At 45.9% G+C, this 18,537-nt stretch overlaps 1 protein-coding gene across 1 annotated transcript in view; it reads left to right on the plus strand.

Moving 5' to 3' along the window:
- LOC140362641 (nucleolar protein 4-like) overlaps positions 1-18,537 on the plus strand; it is a 244,557-nt gene that overhangs the window by 54,549 nt on the left and 171,471 nt on the right. Inside the window, exon 5 of the mRNA XM_072448783.1 lies at positions 12,004-12,116. Within this exon, the coding sequence (XP_072304884.1) occupies positions 12,004-12,116 (113 nt within the window). The remainder of the gene's footprint in view (positions 1-12,003; positions 12,117-18,537) is intronic.

Raw genomic sequence — 18,537 nt, forward strand, 5'->3', positions numbered from 1 at the left:
AAAAATATGACACATGAAGTGCCAGTGCATAGTGACACCTTCTACTGCATGTGGCGATGTGCTGTGTGAGCCACAGGGGACTTCCATATTTAGCCGTTTTGGGACCTTTTCTGAGTTTTTAGATTAATCTGGGGATTGTTTGTCTTCGAATGTGAGATTTTTAAATGTGGTTTGTGGACACCTTGATTGAGTACACTGTCATTGTGAGTCATAAAGCCTCAACAATCTGGCCTGTAACTGAATAGAACCTGCTTTCACTCTCAAGTTGCCTTTCCACTTGGCGGCCATCTTTAGACCGGATCAATTGACTGTGCAGTCACAATCAACGGACACACCGGTCTTGCTCCTGGCTGGTCCCACTCGCTCCGGAGCGAAACCGGAGCTGATCTTGCTTCTCGGCCGGGGCGAGTGGAGCGGCTCTAATCCGGCAATTTCACTAGTGGGAACAAGTTGGCAAGCAAACTGATCCGGGGCGGCCCCGGACTAAAACGCAGTTATAGTTCTGCTCTAGCTCCGCTCTAGCTCCACTCTAGCTCTAGCTCTAGCTCTAGCTCTAGCTCTAGCTCTAGCTCTGATCTTGCTCTAGCTCTAGCTCTAGCTCTGATCTTGCTCTAGCTCTAGCTCTAGCGCTAGCTCTAGCTCTGATCTAGCTCTAGCTCTGATCTAGCTCTGATCTAGCTCTAGCTCTGATCTAGCTCAAGCTCTGATCTAGCTCTCGCTCTGATCTAGCTCTAGCTCTGTTCTAGCTCTAGCTCTGATCTTGCTCTAGCTCTAGCTCTAGCTCTAGCTCTAGCTCTGATCTAGCTCTAGCTCTGATCTAGCTCTGATCTAGCTCTGATCTAGCTCTAGCTCTGATCTAGCTCTAGCTCTGATCTAGCTCTCGCTCTGATCTAGCTCTAGCTCTAGCTCTAGCTCTGATCTAGCTCAAGCTCTGATCTAGCTCTCGCTCTGATCTAGCTCTAGCTCTGCTCTAGCTCTAGCTCTAACTCTAGCTCTAGCTCTAACTCTAGCTCTAACTCTAGCTCTGATCTAGCTCTCGCTCTGATCTAGCTCTAGCTCTGCTCTAGCTCTAGCTCTAGCTCTGATCTAGCTCTAGCTCTGATCTTGCTCTAGCTCTAGCTCTAGCTCTGATCTAGCTCTAGCTCTAGCTCTAGCTCTAGCTCTAGCTCTGATCTAGCTCTAGCTCTAGCTCTAGCTCTGATCTTGCTCTTGCTCTAGCTCTAGCTCTAGCTCTAGCTCTGATCTAGCTCTGATCTAGCTCTGATCTAGCTCTGATCTAGCTCTAGCTCTGATCTAGCTCAAGCTCTGATCTAGCTCTCGCTCTGATCTAGCTCTAGCTCTAACTCTAGCTCTAGCTCTAACTCTAGCTCTAACTCTAGCTCTAGCTCTGATCTAGCTCTCGCTCTGATCTAGCTCTAGCTCTGCTCTAGCTCTAGCTCTAGCTCTAGCTCTAGCTCTGATCTAGCTCAAGCTCTGATCTAGCTCTCGCTCTGATCTAGCTCTAGCTCTGCTCTAGCTCTAGCTCTAGCTCTAACTCTAGCTCTAGCTCTAACTCTAGCTCTAACTCTAGCTCTAGCTCTGATCTAGCTCTAGCTCTGCTCTAGCTCTAGCTCTAGCTCTGATCTAGCTCTAGCTCTGCGCTAGCTCTAGCTCTAGCTCTAGCTCTAGCTCTAGCTCTGATCTAGCTCTAGCTCTGATCTAGCTCTGATCTAGCTCTAGCTCTCTCTTTCTCTCTCGACCCTCTCTCTCCCCCTGTCTCCGCCTCTCTCCCCTCCCTCTCTCTCTCTGTGTCATTCTCTCTCTCCTCCTCCCTTTCTCTCTCTCCCCCTGTCTCCTCCTCTCTCTCTCCCTTCTCTCTCTCTGTGTCATTCTCTCTCCCCCTCCCTCTCTCTCTCTCTCTCTCTCCCCTGTCTCTCTCCCCCTGTCTCCTCCTGTCTCTCTCCCTTCTCTCTCTCTGTGTCATTCTCTCTCTCATCCTCCCTCTCTCTCTCTCTCTCTCTCTCCCCCCTCTCTCTCCCCTGTCTCCTCCTCTCTCTCTCCCCTGTCTCCTCTCTCTCTCCCCTCTCTCTCTCCCCCTGGCTCCTCCTCTCTCTCTCCCCCTGGCTCCTCCTCTCTCTCCCCCCCTTCCCCTCCCTCTCCCCCCCTTCCCCTCCCACTCTTCTATCCCTCAGCCATGTCTTTCAATTAGTCTCCTACTGCCTGTTTCCATCCCTCGCGTCACCTCCAACACCGTCCGCCCCGGGTTTAGACTCGAGAAAAACCCTGCACTGAAATCCTGTTCGCAGCGAGTCGCCGTGGGTCACGGAGAGCTCTTCAAAAAGCCCACTCTGGTTTGTGCATTTCGTGTCTTTGAATGAACGGGCATTGTGCGGCCTCCATACGAGCCGGGCAGACTCATTGCAGCGCGTTTGCTTTCAGAAATATGCATGATTTTCCCACTCTGTTGAAGTCCACTGCTGCTTTCTATAAACTGCGGCTGTGCGATGATAAATAAAAAGGATGAGAATCAAATCACGGCGCACCCAAGGGTAATCATAGATACTTCAATGTTCATTGTTTTTTCCATCTACAGAAGGCAAAGTGCAGTTATGTGTTGTAAACATGAAAACGGAACTGACGTGTCAAAGTTCAATTTGGATGACATAGCAATGAAAAGTCATATTGGGATGTGATTTTTTTCCAGTGTAAATGATATCGGCTTTACCTTATTTAGATTACATGCTGTTTGGTCCTTTTAGAAGCTAGTTGGTGTGCCGTTTTGAAACTGCAGTAAACATTAGAACATTATTTGTACATAGACAAATATTGAGCAGATATTTGGACCTTTTTTGTGTCTGTCTTCAATCTCCAGCAACAACACTTTGCCTCCGGGTGCTGCAGACATTTTAAGTAAGTAAGTATCAAAAACCACGCAGCAGAATATTAATGCTCATTCACTTCAATAAAAGCATGTTCATTTGATCAAATTCTTTCTCATTTGTGCTGGAACCAAATAACTTGCAATAGCCACTCATTAATGTCAAGTGTTAGACTGCGATAAAATAGAGATCGTCGGAGTTTCAATATCCACGTAGATATGAGTAACGACTCTATGAAAAGTATTGGTTTGCACTAGTTTAAAATGCTGGAGAGAAAAGTGCAATAATACATAGATACAATCAATTGAAATACACGTTAAGTTCATAAACTGCAATGATTTGGCACCTTTTTATTGGTTGCATTTTGTTTTTCCATTCATTTATGCCCATGTCTTTGCTTTCATACATATACTGTACCCATAATGTGGCCATTCCTCGAAAGGCGTTATATAAAACCAATTCTTTATATACCACTTCCGCCATGTGAGGTGGGAGTCACTGAGTCAAACCTCTCTCCAGTTACTATTTGTTGTCGTTCTCCTCTTCCACGTGGCCAACTCCGGTCACAGTATGTAGAACGGGGCTCCTGCTGAATCCCAATGTAACGGCTTTGTTCGAGGTCCCTGCCCCGTTGAAGTCCAAGCTCCCACAGCCCTCGGTCTGTCCTCTGAGGCTGGCCTCGCTCGTACGTGTGCCTGTCCCTCATTAAACGCAGGATCCGTTCTGTCCTGGCTCACTCCTCAATTAGCCTAATGACTTGTCTTTTAACAGAGAAAATGACCCAGGAAACGAGCTCATTCTGCACAAAGTGGAGGGACAGGCTGAGGGCGGGAGGGACACAGGCTGAGGGCGGGAGGGACACAGGCTGAGGGCGGGAGGGACACAGGCTGAGGGCGGGAGGGACACAGGCTGAGGGCAGGAGGGACACAGGCTGAGGGCAGGAGGGACAGGCTGAGGGCAGGAGGGACAGGCTGAGGGCGGGAGGGACACAGGCTGAGGTGGGGAGGGACAGGCTGAGGTGGGGAGGGACAGGCTGAGGGCGGGAGGGACAGGCTGAGGGCGGGAGGGACACAGGCTGAGGGCGGGAGGGACAGGCTGAGGTGGAAGGGACAGGCTGAGGGTGAGAGGGACAGGCTGAGGGCGGGAGGGACAGGCTGAGGGTGAGAGGGACAGGCTGAGGGCGGGAGGGACAGGCTGAGGGCGGGAGGGACACAGGCTGAGGTGGGGAGGGACAGGCTGAGGGCGGGAGGGACAGGCTGAGGTGGGAGGGACAGGCTGGGGCGGGAGGGACAGGCCGGGGCGAGATGGACAGGCTGAGGTCGGGAGGGACAGGCTGAGGGCGGGAGGGACAGGCTGAAGGCGGCAGGGACAGGCTGAGGGCGGGAGGGACACAGGCTGAGGGCGTGAGGGACAGGCTGAGGGCGTGAGGGACAGGCTGAGGGCGGAAGGGACAGGCTGAGGGCGGGAGGGACAGGCTGAGGGCGGGAGGGACAGGCTGAGTGCTTCGCTTAGAGCCTAGAGCGCCCTCTTGTGGTTGCCAGTGTGAAAATAATGAACAAAACGCTATAATTATGTGTTAATAACATCACATATAAGTCGCTCCGGAGTATAAGTCGCACCCCAGCCAAACTATGAAACCACTTATAGTCTGGAAAATACGGTAAACAGACCTAGTTTACAATTAAATGCTAACTACCAGAAATTGAGGATGAAATTGAAGTAAACTTTTCGTACTAATCCATTTAGACAAACCATCTGTGCTTTAAAGTTAGAGTTTTCTACAAATGTTGCGTATCAACCTGCTTTACCGCTCCTTTGGAATTACACGGGTCAAAAACGGACACAGACACTCGTTTGGGGGTGATTTGTGGCGTGGTTAGTTTGAATGGAAGGTGTGATTTTGGTACCGTACTCTGTTTATACACTGGTGCAATAATTAAAATTGAATCAGATGAATATTAAATTCATAGTTGATTGTGTGTGAAGATACCTCAATTACATCCATATTTTTTCAGTTTTTCAGTTTTCCCAATCATCTTTTCCAAATGTTATAAAAAAAACTTCCTGAGACAAGTTAATGAGCAAGTGGAGTGTTCTTGTAATGAAGTGTCAGTAAATGTACAAAGACTCTGGAGACTGATTCTGTAAATCTTTGCAACCGCTTCAACAAGTTTAATTATACTGGGTCACACGTTGCCCCCACTTCAGTTTTAAACCTTTGTACAATTATTTTTTCCCATCATCATGATTATATTCTTTTACATGTCAATGTGCAAATATAAAATAAGGATTTATCATTTAGAAAACTTTAGAAATAGCAGCATATTTTTCACTATTTAGCAGGAGTTGTGCAATGCCTATGGACCACTACATGAATGTTATTAAACTTGATCACAAACAAAACTTTATTTCAAACATGGAATCAACACATCCATGGATATTCAAGCATGTTTTCAGAAGTTGGAAATTGTTTTGCTTTGTGATACATTGTGTGACACCTGCTTCAAATGTACTCTGTAGTAAATGGTGCGATTTATACAGCGCTTTTCTACAGTCACGGCACTCAAAACACTTTACATCAAGGATCCAGATATCTTGCCCAAGGACACAACGGCAGTATTCACCTGAGGCAGCTGCGATTGCACCACCAACCTGTGGGAAAAAACAAACCACTACGATCAGAGCGGACGAGCAGTAAAACAGAGTAAAGCACTTTCCGTAACATCAGAGTAAGTTTAATGGCTGTCGAAAACAAGCTGAACCGATGCTATCTAATACAGCACTGGAGGCATTACTGAGATAGTCGTTACTCATTTATGTGGATATTGAAACTCCGACGATCACTATTTTCTCGCAGTCTAACACTAAGTTAGATATAAAGTGCGAGCTGTGGGTTAAAAACTCTGAATAGGGACCAGGAGGTCGATAGATAACCATAAATAAAACTGCTTTTTGGTGATTGATAAAGTGAGGCTTTCAAATGATCAAAATGCATTGTTCATTTTAGTACATGGGTGGACTCATTTAGCCTGACATAAACATCTCGTTGAAGCCAATTATCAGTTAGAGCTAGATCTATGTTATAATCACTCATTAATTCATTGACTAAAAGCAATTTGGAGGAAATTGGCCTTATGTTTAGCAGTCCACATTTGACATGCTTATTTATTTGTTAATTTGTTTTCCAAAGCCTGACCTCTGCTCAAAACAGAGGGGATCGACCGTCTATTGACCGTTTCACATGGTTTTGGATTAATTGCCCAGCCCTGCTTTACAGTCGTTATTTTAGTAGACATCTAAAACAAAATAGTAAATAATAGTAAGTATTTTAAGTATCATAAAAGCGTTTTGTCAATATCTCTCACTCCTCGTTGGAATGCTAAACCACTCCATGTTAATTAGGCATTTATAAACCGTATTTATTTGTCGTTTGCCTCATTATCGTTCATTGTTGTATGTCGCACTCAATCACCAAAGCGAGTTCCTAGCCTGTGAATCTTGTTCCACGACAATGGAAATAAACCTTTTCTGATTCTGATTCATAAGCCAATTTATTGCCAGGAATATGGTAAAAACCCTCACTCTTAACTGGTGTACAATGCAGGATTAATTGGGTCTTCACTTCGATATCTCTTTGCGAGCGAGCGGCGCCCCGGCTAATGGCGCGACATAAAAGATCACGTAGACGCAACAACAAGACATATCCCTCCAACCCGGCAATCAGACGAACTCATAACGAGCCTCTCATCGCACCCGGGCACCTTTGTTTGTGCGCCGCCGTACCCTTCGCCGGTCCCACTCCGAGAGGCGCACAGCTAATTGCCTTCCTGCGTGGCGGGGGTCCGACCGTTCCCCTCCCTCCCACCACCACCATGCACGCTCTTCTCCAGACTGGAGTGGGGCCTCTAAAGTTCACCGGTGAATTATTAAACGCAGTTAATCGGCGAGCAGAGCGGCCATCTTTAATTGAGGCGTGCAGCGGGAGCCCCGTCTGTGTGTCACTCACGCTGGGGCGGTGGAGGAGGAAACGGGGGCGCGAATGGAGGCCCCCCTCGCCGTTTGCGTCAGATGTTAAAGGGGACGGATAAACGGTTCGGCGTCGTAGGAATGTCCAGCGAAACGTTTGTGTGTTCACGTTGGTGTGCTCACGTTTGTGTGCTCACGTTTGTGTGCTCACGTTTGTGTGCTCACGTTTGTGTGCTCACGTTTGTGTGCTCACGTTTGTGTGTTCACGTTTGTGTGCTCACGTTTGTGTGCTCACGTTTGTGTGCTCACGTTTGTGTGCTCACGTTTGTGTGCTCACGTTTGTGTGTTCACGTTTGTGTGCTCACGTTTGTGTGCTCACGTTTGGCGGCTTTAAAATATTTTATATAATAATATAATTCCGAGAGTGACGAGTTTAGAACATGAATTTGACGTTTGTAGTCAAATGGTTGTTTTTAGCTAAAGAAAATGGGACACACCCTGGTATTTACAGTCAGGAGTATGTGTTGTTAGTTAAAGGAATAAAGGAGATTTTTTGCCGATTTGAGAACTCGTGCGACTGTTGGTCCCTTTTTTTTAAATGCGCATGCACACACTCTCCCCCCCACCCTCCTGTTGTTTCCGAGAGGCCGCCTCCCATCAAACCTCCTGCTCCGCTGCTACACGTGCGTTTGTTGCGTGACGGATCGCATCGCTTCTCTCGTCCACCCTGATTTCCGTCTCTTCTGAGCCACAACACAGTCTTTCTGTGTCGTCCCTCGGCCATTTTTGTACTGTAATTGAAGGAACTCGCTAAACACACACCGGCATATCAACCACGCATGCGCAGCCAGGGAAACGTGCTGCTATCCTGGGAACAAGGCTGCAGGTGTGCAGTAGGACGCAGGGAATGATTGACATGTGGGAGAACTACTCAGCTGTCCACGCCACGAGAAAATGAGACTCAGATTTGGCGCCAAAAATTCTCTAATCCTTTAAGGCTTTTGGACATCAAAGTGTGTTTCAATTCACCTCTTGGGGTTGTGTCGGTGTAGTTAGCTCCTCCCTTCAGCCCCGCACCACATCCCTGTCAGAGGAACCCGAACAAACTACTTGAATGAGTGGCAAACATATTCACTCTTTAAGCTTTTGTGAACAGAACTCTGTAATCTCTTGACCTTAACATTGAATCACTAAAACTGAGCAGGAGACGGGTCAGAATTCTCAGGTAGAATTGTCTGCTTCAGTCAGATTGTAGATTTGTTTACCTGGTTTACGGTTCATAATCATTGGGCCTGAAACAAAAACTGGCAGTAGTTTTAAACGTTTTCTCTGGTAACTAAAGGAAAAGGATCTGCTCACAATAGCTTTAGAAAGCGGTGCCATTAATCCGCTCCAAAGACGTGTTTGTTGTCAGTTGATAAGACTTTAAACCATACGATTGTTATGGCAAGTTTGTGGAGCTAATCCCACACTAATAATGATGGATTCTCTTTAGAGTTTAAAGGCCTCTGCCCTCCATCTGAAACGATGCCATCATATTCTAGACCTTATTACTGTGACAACCTCTCCCACTGAACTTAAATGGGCCGTATCTCCACATGTGGTTTAGCTGTGAAGAGGAAATATGTCACATCAGGACCGTCATTGTCTATGGCCCCGGGGGTCTGGGCCCTCACGGCCTTCGCCCATCACATTCTCCTCTCTGACCTGCTTTATGAGGCCAAACTCTCTGACGGTAAAAAGTAAAGTGAAAGAAAGTCATATTCTATAGCGTCTGTTGATTCATTTGCCCTTGAATTAGAAAATAAGTTAATTCCAGACAAACAAAACGGTGTAGAAATTAAAACTTTCTGGGTCGACAAAGATCCCGGTGTTTGACTTCCTGGTACTTCCTGGTACTCCCCCTCATTCAGCCAATGACAGTCTGCGAGACACAGAATCCAGGACATCTTCGTCTGTTTGGACAGTTTTGGCTCCTACACACGACATGCGAATGAAAAACTGAAAATATAACGGAGAACGGCCCAGGGACGTGCCGCTCCTCTCCACCCGTCGAAAAGCCGTTGATGGAATAAAATGTAAATAAAGCGTAGGTCTTATCATTTGTATCGATATGAAACCATGAAAGTACAACCTCATATGTGTGTTTTTGTCTTGATCATTGCAATAAAAGATGGTCAGAGCAGGTTCATCTTTTCAGACATTAAATCAAGTCTCGGCAGAAGATTATGCTGTTTAAACCTTGCCAAGATAAGAAGCCGATGTTAATGTGAAAACTAACATTGTGTGTGTTTATCTTTGGACCATTAACAACATGTTGAGTGTTTTGTGAACTTTTGAACTTGCACTGCGTAACTCTGAACCAATAAAACTGAGGCGAGATGCAGCGAGAGCTCAGAGATGTTTGGCGACGGGCTGAATAAGACCTAACATCCTCTCCTCGTGCGGCCAAAATAACCGCCTCCTGTGTCCTTCTTGTTTTTATGGAATGTTTTTAGCTTAACTCTGACAGCCGTCCGCATAAACACTGTCCGTGCTTTGTCCGTTTGCACCTTCGCGTTTGATGAACACGATCGAGCCCGCGATCCTCGGAACATGAAGCCGCACTGGCGTTTGTTTGTCCGTAGGGGGCGACACTTGACCCAATTATTTCAGTAACTGTGGAATGCGCAGTTGAAAACTCATGCTTGCCGGTGTTGTGATGGTTCAAAGCGTGGCGCGTGTGAGCTTGCTACCAACACGGCGTTATGGGTCCGATTACCGGCCTCGACCTTTGGCTGCATGTCTCTTCCTTCTCGTTCCCCATTTCACGGTGCGGCTATCCTGTCCTGTCTAAAGCCTTCGATATCTTAAAAAAAAGAAAACGGCATCACCGATTTCCGCTTGCCTTCATGTTCAAGCTTTCAATTGTGTGCTGGGTTAGGGTTAGCTGTGGGTTAGGGTGGTATCGCTGTGGTATTGAGACGCAAAGGTGCCAGAGTGATTCGCCTTCTGGCCTCACAACCATGAGCTCCCGGGTTCCGTTCTCTCGCCACACTTTACGTACGTTGAGTGTTCTTCCTGTTTCCGTAACGATCAAAGCGATCTGATAGCGATATCCAATATTTGAGCGTCCGCCGTTTCCAGTAACCGATATTCGCCGATATTTAGACTTTTAAAATCCGTAGCGAGGGTCTATTTGAAGTCGAGGTGAATTGCGCCTCCATTTCCATAGTTACTCGTTAGTCTGTTTAAAAAAGGAAGAGGAAAAAAAACAATCTCATTTCTACCATTTTAAACACATGAGTAGATTTTCCTCTTTAAATATTTCTACTCTTTACCTCAGTCTGTAATTAACTTTTAATTCTTACACATATATCTCACGTGACAATTTCATTTTCGTTTACTGCACGTCTAATTACTCTGTACATTTTTAATGTGTAATATACAGTATATGAGCCTCAGAATTACAGCTAATCACCGTAAATCTTTCTCTTTGTCCTTCTCTCTCCCTCTGACCATCTCTCTCTCCCCCTCCTTCTGCTCTTTCTCCTTCATCTCCTCCATTATCTCATTTTGTCTCTCTCTCTCTCTCTGTCCTTTCTTACTTTCTTTACTCCCTCTTGTTCTCTGTATCTTCCTTCTCTGTGTCTTTTTTTCTCCCCGTTTCTCTCATTCTGTCTTTCTCTTTTTTCTTGCGCTCTTTTTTGTCTCGTCCTCCTATCTCTCTATCCCTTCTTTCTCTCTTGTCCCTCTTCTCTTTCTCTCTTGTCCCTCTTCTCTTGCTCTCTCTTCCCTCTTCTCTCCCCCTTCTCTTGCTCTCTTCCCCCTTCTCTTGCTCTCTCTTCCCTCTTCTCTCCCCCTTCTCTTGCTCTCTCTTCCCTCTTCTCTCCCCCCTGCTCTTGCTCTCTCTTCCCTCTTCTCTTGCTCTCTCTTCCCTCTTCTCTCCCCCTTCTCTTGCTCTCTCTTCCCCCTTCTCTTTCGCTCAATCCCCCTTCTCTTGCTCTCTCTTCCCTCTTCTCTCCCTCGTTTCTTGCTCTCTCTTCCCTCTTCTCTCCCCCCTGCTCTTGCTCTCTCTTCCCTCTTCTCTTGCTCTCTCTTCCCTCTTCTCTCCCCCTTCTCTTGCTCGCTCTTCCCTCTTCTCTTCCTCTCTCTTCCCCCTTCTCTTTCGCTCAATCCCCCTTCTCTTGCTCTCTCTTCCCTCTTCTCTCCCCCTTCTCTTGCTCTCTGTCCCCCTTCTCTTGCTCTCTCTTCCCTCTTCTCTCCCCCTTCTCTTGCTCTCTCTCCCCCTTCTCTTGTTCTCTCTTCCCTCTTCTCTCCCCCTTCTCTTGCTCTCTCTTCCCTCTTCTCTCCCTCTTTTCTTGTTCTCTCTTCCCTCTTCTCTTGCTCTCTCTTCCCTCTTCTCTCCCCCTTCTCTTGCTCTCTCTCCCCCTTCTCTTGCTCTCTCCCCCTTCTCTTGTTCTCTCTTCCCTCTTCTCTCCCCCTTCTCTTGCTCTCTCTTCCCTCTTCTCTTGCTCTCTCTTCCCTCTTCTCTCCCCCTTCTCTTGCTCTCTCTTCCCTCTTCTCTTGCTCTCTCTTCCCTCTTCTCTCCCTCTTTTCTTGTTCTCTCTTCCCTCTTCTCTTGCTCTCTCTTCCCTCTTCTCTCCCCCTTCTCTTGCTCTCTCTCCCCCTTCTCTTGCTCTCTCCCCCTTCTCTTGTTCTCTCTTCCCTCTTCTCTCCCCCTTCTCTTGCTCTCTCTTCCCTCTTCTCTTGTTCTCTCTTCCCTCTTCTCTCCCCCTTCTCTTGCTCTCTCTTCCCTCTTCTCTTGCTCTCTCTTCCCTCTTCTCTCCCCCTTCTCTTGCTCTCTCTCCCCCTTCTCTTGCTCTCTCCCCCTTCTCTTGTTCTCTCTTCCCTCTTCTCTCCCCCTTCTCTTGCTCTCTCTTCCCTCTTCTCTTGTTCTCTCTTCCCTCTTCTCTCCCCCTTCTCTTGCTCTCTCTTCCCTCTTCTCTTGCTCTCTCTTCCCTCTTCTCTCCCCCTTCTCTTGCTCTCTCTTCCCTCTTCTCTTGCTCTCTCTCCCCCTTCTCTTGCTCTCTCTTCCCTCTTCACTTTCTCTCTCTTCCCCCTTCTCTTCCCCTCTCTCTCCCCCTTTCCTTGCTCTCTCTTCCCTCTTCTCTTCCCTCTTCTCTTCCCCCTTCTCTTCCCCCCCCTCTCCCCTCCTCAGAAAACGGCATAGTGACTCCGCTGGTTGCCGAGGAGACCATAGACTACAACATGCCCCTCACCACCACCTACCTGAAGCACATGCGGCTGCACTACATGAGCAACAGCATCAAGGTAACGCCGCACGCAGGTCCCAGAATGTGGCTTTAACACGTCCATTATACACCAGCCGCACACAACGCGTCTCAGTTTGTTTACCGGTCGCTACGGCAGCCGCTGGGCCCAGAAAGGAAACTCACAGAAGTCCCCACTCTATCCTACTCGGCCACACGTTTCTCTAGTACCATTCATCAAAAGTGACCTTAAACTGAAGAAGAGAATCAACACTAAAGATGCACTCTGTAACATTCTGGGTGCAGATTTACATTGAGATTTTATGGCTTTACCTGGAATATTTCACAGTATGGCATTAGCTCTATCTAGCTTCCTTAGTAAAACCTTTTAAACGCGTGTTCCCATCTCCCCACCTGCTCGTCTCCTTGAAGATACAATCGTTTAATGCTCCACTGTGGAATATTCCGGGCAAAAGGGCACCGTTCAGCCACAAGAATACAATGGCAATTTTGTGGACTTTTTGAGAAATAATGCAAAGGTTCAACATTTGTGGATTGTCCGTCCGTGGAGTTGTTTCAAAAGCCGCGTGCACAGGTTTGTAAATGCTCCTGCCCTCCATCTGAGGAGCCGACACCCAATTCTAACACGTCGTGAACGCAACCTGTCGTTATTAGGCCCGAGCGCCACAAGCTGGCGAGAGGCCTATTAATCTCGTAAGGCCGTGCGAAGCACGGCTGCGAAAGTGCGCACGTAGTGCGCACGAAATCGAGCGCAAAGCGCTCGCCCACTTCCAAACACTCACTCACGCACTCCTTCACTCACGCACGCCCCGTGCATACTAATTAGTAGTAGGAAAATGGAACATTACCGTTGTAAACGGGCGAAGCCTGTGCAAAAGTGCACACTAAACGAGCACTTTACATTACATCCCCATATAAAGCACTCATTTGCCCTAAGTAGCTCATGAATACGTTCCCCATCTCTTGCATGTTCCGTGCATATAAGCATGTAATGCAAAAATTGAACATTATTACTGAATAGAGGGCCAAAAACACAAAGTGGGCGGAGCCCACTCAAAATTAACGAAAGTACCCGTCAGTGACCAGGGACCCACACCATGAAAATGTATAGTTTATGATATTTGAAAAATGGGAAACATTGTTTTCGCATCGGAATATTTAGGCCCGAGCCCCAGCAGGGCGGAGGGCCTATTACTCCCGCAACGCTGCCGAAGGCAGTGTTGCAACTGTCTGCGCCCGCATGTTTGGTACCCCGTTGCCCCTGGCAAGTACAGTGAACTAGCCCATGCCGAAGGCATGGATCATGCATACTTACTCGTGCTATGACAGAAATAGTCAACAATGAGTGAATGGGCGTAGCCCATTCACTCATTGTTGACAACAGCAGCGCGAAGCGCTGCATTCCTCCAAAAACCCTCCTGGCATCGTCCCGTACGCGAGAATCCATGCCGCAGGCATGGGCCTTGCTTGTATCTGCTCAAATCAATGGAAGTCTATGGGGAGTGGGCGGGGCATCCCGACGGAATAGGGAGTGACGAGCACGTAAGCGCTCGTAATGATGATTCCACCCCATGGCGGCATCGGGAAGGCTTAGAGCTTTCAAACGATGTATAATTTGTTGTTATAGTGGAAACGGCTATATTGTTTTTGCTAAAAATATTATTATTATTATTTTTCTTGTTCTTCATCGCTTTGAACTCTAATTTGACCCCCTGAACATGCTCAAAAACTCACCAAACTTTGCCCAAAATTCAGAATCGGCGAAAAATTTTGTTTTTTTCTGGGCCATTTTTTTTTCCATTAAAAAATGGCGCGACAGCGCCACCGACAAAAGTCAAAATACATTTGTCGTAGAGCTACGAAATTCGGAACACACATTCCTCTTGTGAGGACAAAAAACAAATATTATTGTGGCCACGCCCCCAGACTTACCCTATGGCCGTCATCTTCCTTTGAAAATGAAAACACGCTGAGTTAGCCATTTGGACCAAATTTGAATCAGTTGTTAAACTATCCAGTTTGGACCAGTTTAGGCTGACAAAATTGAAATGGGCGCGATAGCGCCCCCTAAAGAGTGACCTTTAAATTAACATTGAAGGTCAAAAATTAGTTTTACCAAAATTGTCTAAACTTTACCCAAAATTCAATTTTGCCGTCCCGATCACAAAAGCCAATCACAAAAATGCCTAATTTTTACGGCGTAGTCGTAGCGATGACAGAAACCTCCCATGTTATCCCTATGGGAAAACCGCAAAATCTCTCAAATTACCACATTTTTATGTTTTACACTTTAACAAACTCCTCCTAGTGCGTTTTGCCCACCAACCTCAAAATCGGTGTACGTCCTCTAGACAAGTGGGGCATCTAAAGTTATCCAAATTTTAAGGATAACTTTTACGGTCTCTGTGCGACGGAGCCGCAAACGTTTCCCAGAATTCTGACTATTTGGCCTTCAGAGTGGCCTATAAACAATAGAGTTTTTCCAAATGACATAACATTTTGCACACAATTCTCATTTGCCATCCCCAAAATAAAAGTATGAGAGCCAAAGTCATATTTGGTAAAGCGTAGCCGTAGCGATGACAGAAACATCCCATGATATCCCAATGGGGAAACCGCAAAATCTCTAAAATGACCACATTTTTACGCTTCACACTTTAACGAACTCCACCTAGGGCGATTGTCCGATCAAACTCATATTGGGGGAAAATCATCTAAGTTATCCATCTTTTGATATCAAGTGCTACTGTCTCTGTGCCGTGGAGCTGCAAATATACTGTCACAAATGGGAAAAACGCTAAATCTATGAAATGTTCACATTTATGCTTCACACTTTAAGATAAGATAAGATAAGATAATCCTTTATTGTCCCACATGGGGAAATTCCATTGATGCAACGCAGGTAGATACAGAGATAGATACAGAAGAAAAGAACAAACAAACTCCTCCGTGGGCAATAGCTCGATCAAGCTTTACTTTGGGAAAAATCATCTACACAAGCGGGGCATCAAAAGTTATCCATATTTTTATTCCAAGTGCTACGGTCTCTGTGCGGCGGCGCAGCAAATTTGACTGACACTTGTGTTCATTTGCACTGGATTGGCCATGTCCAATGTGTCGCCGTCTGTCAAGTTCTTTTTTAATTCAACACAATAAGGGCGCCATCTTTATCAAGTCGAAAGCGCAGAGTCGGAAGGCCGGAGGCCCGCGAGGGCCGTTGGATGCCGCTTGCGGCTTTAATTATTGTTCTTCTTCTGCTTTTTGAGCTTTAATTTGACCCCCTGAACATGCTCAAAAACTCACCAAACTTTGCCCAAAATTCAGAATCGGCAAAAAATTCGATTTTTTCTAGGCCATTTTTTTTTGTTAAAAAATGGCGCGACAGCGCCACCGACAAAAGTCAAAATACATTGCGCCTATGGGAGACGCCCCGGGGTCAACTTTGCCGTAGAGCTACGAAATTCGGGACACACATTCCTCTCTTGAGGACAATTTTTTTTTAAATTGTGGCCACGCCCCCAGACTTACCCTATGCCCGCCATCTTCCTTTGAAAATGAAAACAAGCTGAGTTAGCCATTTTGTTCACGTCAAACTTTGACGAACTCCTACTAGGGCGTTTTGCCCACCAACTTCAAAATCGGCGTACGTCCTCTGGACAAGTGGGGCATCTAAAGTTATCAAAATTTTTGGTATACCTTTTACGGTCTGTGTGCGGCGCAGCCGCAAAGTTGGACCACTTATTTTGGGATATTGCTAATCTAAAAATTGCTCCCATTTGAACAAAACGAGTCCGATTAGGACCAAATTTGAATCAGTTGTTAAACTTTCTAGTTTGGACCAGTTTATTATTATATAGTTTACACCGATAAAATTGAAATGGGCGCAATAGCGCCCCCCTACAGAGTGACCTTTAAATTAACATTGAAGGTCAAAAATTTGTTTTACCAAAATGTTCTAAACTTTACACAAAATTCTATTTTGCCGTCCCGATCAAAAAAGCTTATCAGACAAATGCCTTAAATTTTTACGGCGTAGTCGTAGCGATGACAGAAACCTCCCATGTTATCCCTATGGGAAAACCGCAAAATCTCTCAAATATCCACATTTTTATGTTTCACACTTTAACGAAGTCCTCCTAGTGCGTTTTGCCCACCAACCTCAAAATCGGTGTACGTCCTCTAGATAAGTGGGGCATCTAAAGTTATCCAAATTATAAGGATAACTTTTACGGTCTCTGTGCGACGGAGCCGCAAACGTTTCCCAGAATTCTGACTATTTGGCCTTCAGAGTGGCCTATAAACAATAGAGTTTTTCCAAATGACATGATATTTTGAAAAAAAATCTAATTTGCCATCCTGATCATAAAAGTATGAGAGCCCAAGTCATATTTTGTACGGCGTAACCGTAGCGATGACAGAAACATCCCATGTTATCCTTATGGGAAAATCGTAGAATTGCTCAAATCACCACATTTTTACGCTTCACACTTTAACGAACTCCTCATAGTGCGATTGTCCGATCAAGTTCATATTTGGAGAATATCATCTACACAAGCGGGGCATCAAAACGTACCCATATTTTGATTCTAAGTGCTACGGTCTCTGTGTGGCGGACCCGCAAATATATGTCAGAAATGGGAAAACAGCGAAATCTCTAAAATGACCACATTTTAACGCTTCACACTTTAACAAACTCCTCCTAGGGCGATTGCCCGATCAAGCTCATATTTGGGGGAAATCATCTACACAAGCGGGGCATCAAAAGTTAGTCATATTTTGATTTTAAGTGGTACGGTCTCTGTGCCGTGGATCTCTCCTTCACTGGAACTCCTCCAGGTTTCTACGCTTTTTTCCCAAAGAGGTTTTTTTGTAGTTTTTCCTGGCCGAGAAGGAGAGTCTAAGGACAGAGGACCCTGGGACATCGTCCCTCGCCACCACAGACATTGTCTGACTTCATCGCCACCACAGACATTGTTGATTCATTTCTCCCTGTGGCCCTCAGAGGCAACTGTTGTTGTGATTTTGTGCCTTACAAAAATAAATTGATTTGATTTGATTTGAGCTGCAAATATACTGTCACAAATGGGAAAACGCCAAATCTTTGAAATGTTCACATTTACGCTTCACACTTTAACAAACTCCTCCGTGGGCAATAGCCCGATCAAGTTTTACTTTGGGAAAAATCATCTACACACGCGGGGCATCAAAAGATATTTATATTCTAAGTGCTACGGTCTCTGTGCGGCGGCGCAGCACATTTGTCTGACACTTGTGTTCATTTGCACTGGATTGGCCATGTCCAATGTGTCGCCGTCTGTCAAGTTCTTTTTTAATTCAACACACAATAAGGGCGCCATCTTTATCAAGTCGAAAGCGCAGAGTCGGAAGGCCGGCGGCCCGCGAGGGCCGTTGGATGCTGCTTGCGGCTTTAATTCTTTCTTCTTTCTTCTTTCTTTCTTTCTTCTCGGGACCAACCCCCCTATTTTTCACCCAGTGAACATTGACGAAAAGTCACAAAAATTTGCACACCTCTAAAAATCGTGCCTCTCTGCATTCTAGCTATTTCCCTTTTCTAAAATAAAAAAAAAATGGCGCGTCAGCGCCCCCAAATGTACCAAAAATGGTACTGAGGAGTGGGACATCAAATGTTATTCAAATTACATTGACCCTGTCACGGTCTCTGTGCGGCGAAGCCGCAAACTTTAGCTACAATTTCAGAAATCTCCCAAATTTAACATTTCTGCCGTTTGCGCAGATAAAGTCTGAATTGCGTCAAATTAGAATCAGTTGTTAAATTCTTTGCCCTTAACCTACTTGAAGTGAAATTAATTAATTTGGCGCCACAGCGCCCCCTACAGATTTTATATGGAGGTTAAATGTTTAGTTTCGCGAAATTATCTGAAATTTGACACAAAACTCAATTTTGGCATCCCCATCAAAAAAGTAAATGAGACCCATGTCATAATTGTTACGGCTTTGCTGTAACGATGACCAAAACCTCCCATGTTATTCCAATGGGGAAATCACCAGAACATGTTTACACTTTATACTTTCACCAACTCCTCCCAGGGCGTCAGCACTATCAACGTGAAATTTGGTGAGACTCATCTTCAGATGTGGACCATCAAAAGTTATCCACATTTTTATTCAAAGAGTCACGGTGTCTGTGCGGCAAAGCCGCACATTTTGCCAAGAATTCAAAATAAAATAGCTTTTTGATGGTAAAACAAAGGGGAGAAGATGTGACAGTGTCACAGATTCTGCAGTAGGCGTAATAAAAGGACCATTGGGGCGCGTTAGCGTCCCCTCCTCTTGCGGCCTGGCGGCGGCGGCGTGGCGAGGGCCGATCATTGCCGCTTGCGGCTATATTTATTATTATTATATATAAGCACACAATGGCCTTAAAAAACAGGATCACAACACGTCTATATAGAGTCAATAGTGTCTGTGTGTGTGTGTGT

Source organism: Eucyclogobius newberryi, unplaced genomic scaffold, assembly GCF_026437365.1.
Source record: "Eucyclogobius newberryi isolate DKJ021-1_F unplaced genomic scaffold, fEucNew1.0.hap1 SCAF_17, whole genome shotgun sequence".
Taxonomy (NCBI): domain Eukaryota; kingdom Metazoa; phylum Chordata; class Actinopteri; order Gobiiformes; family Gobiidae; genus Eucyclogobius; species Eucyclogobius newberryi.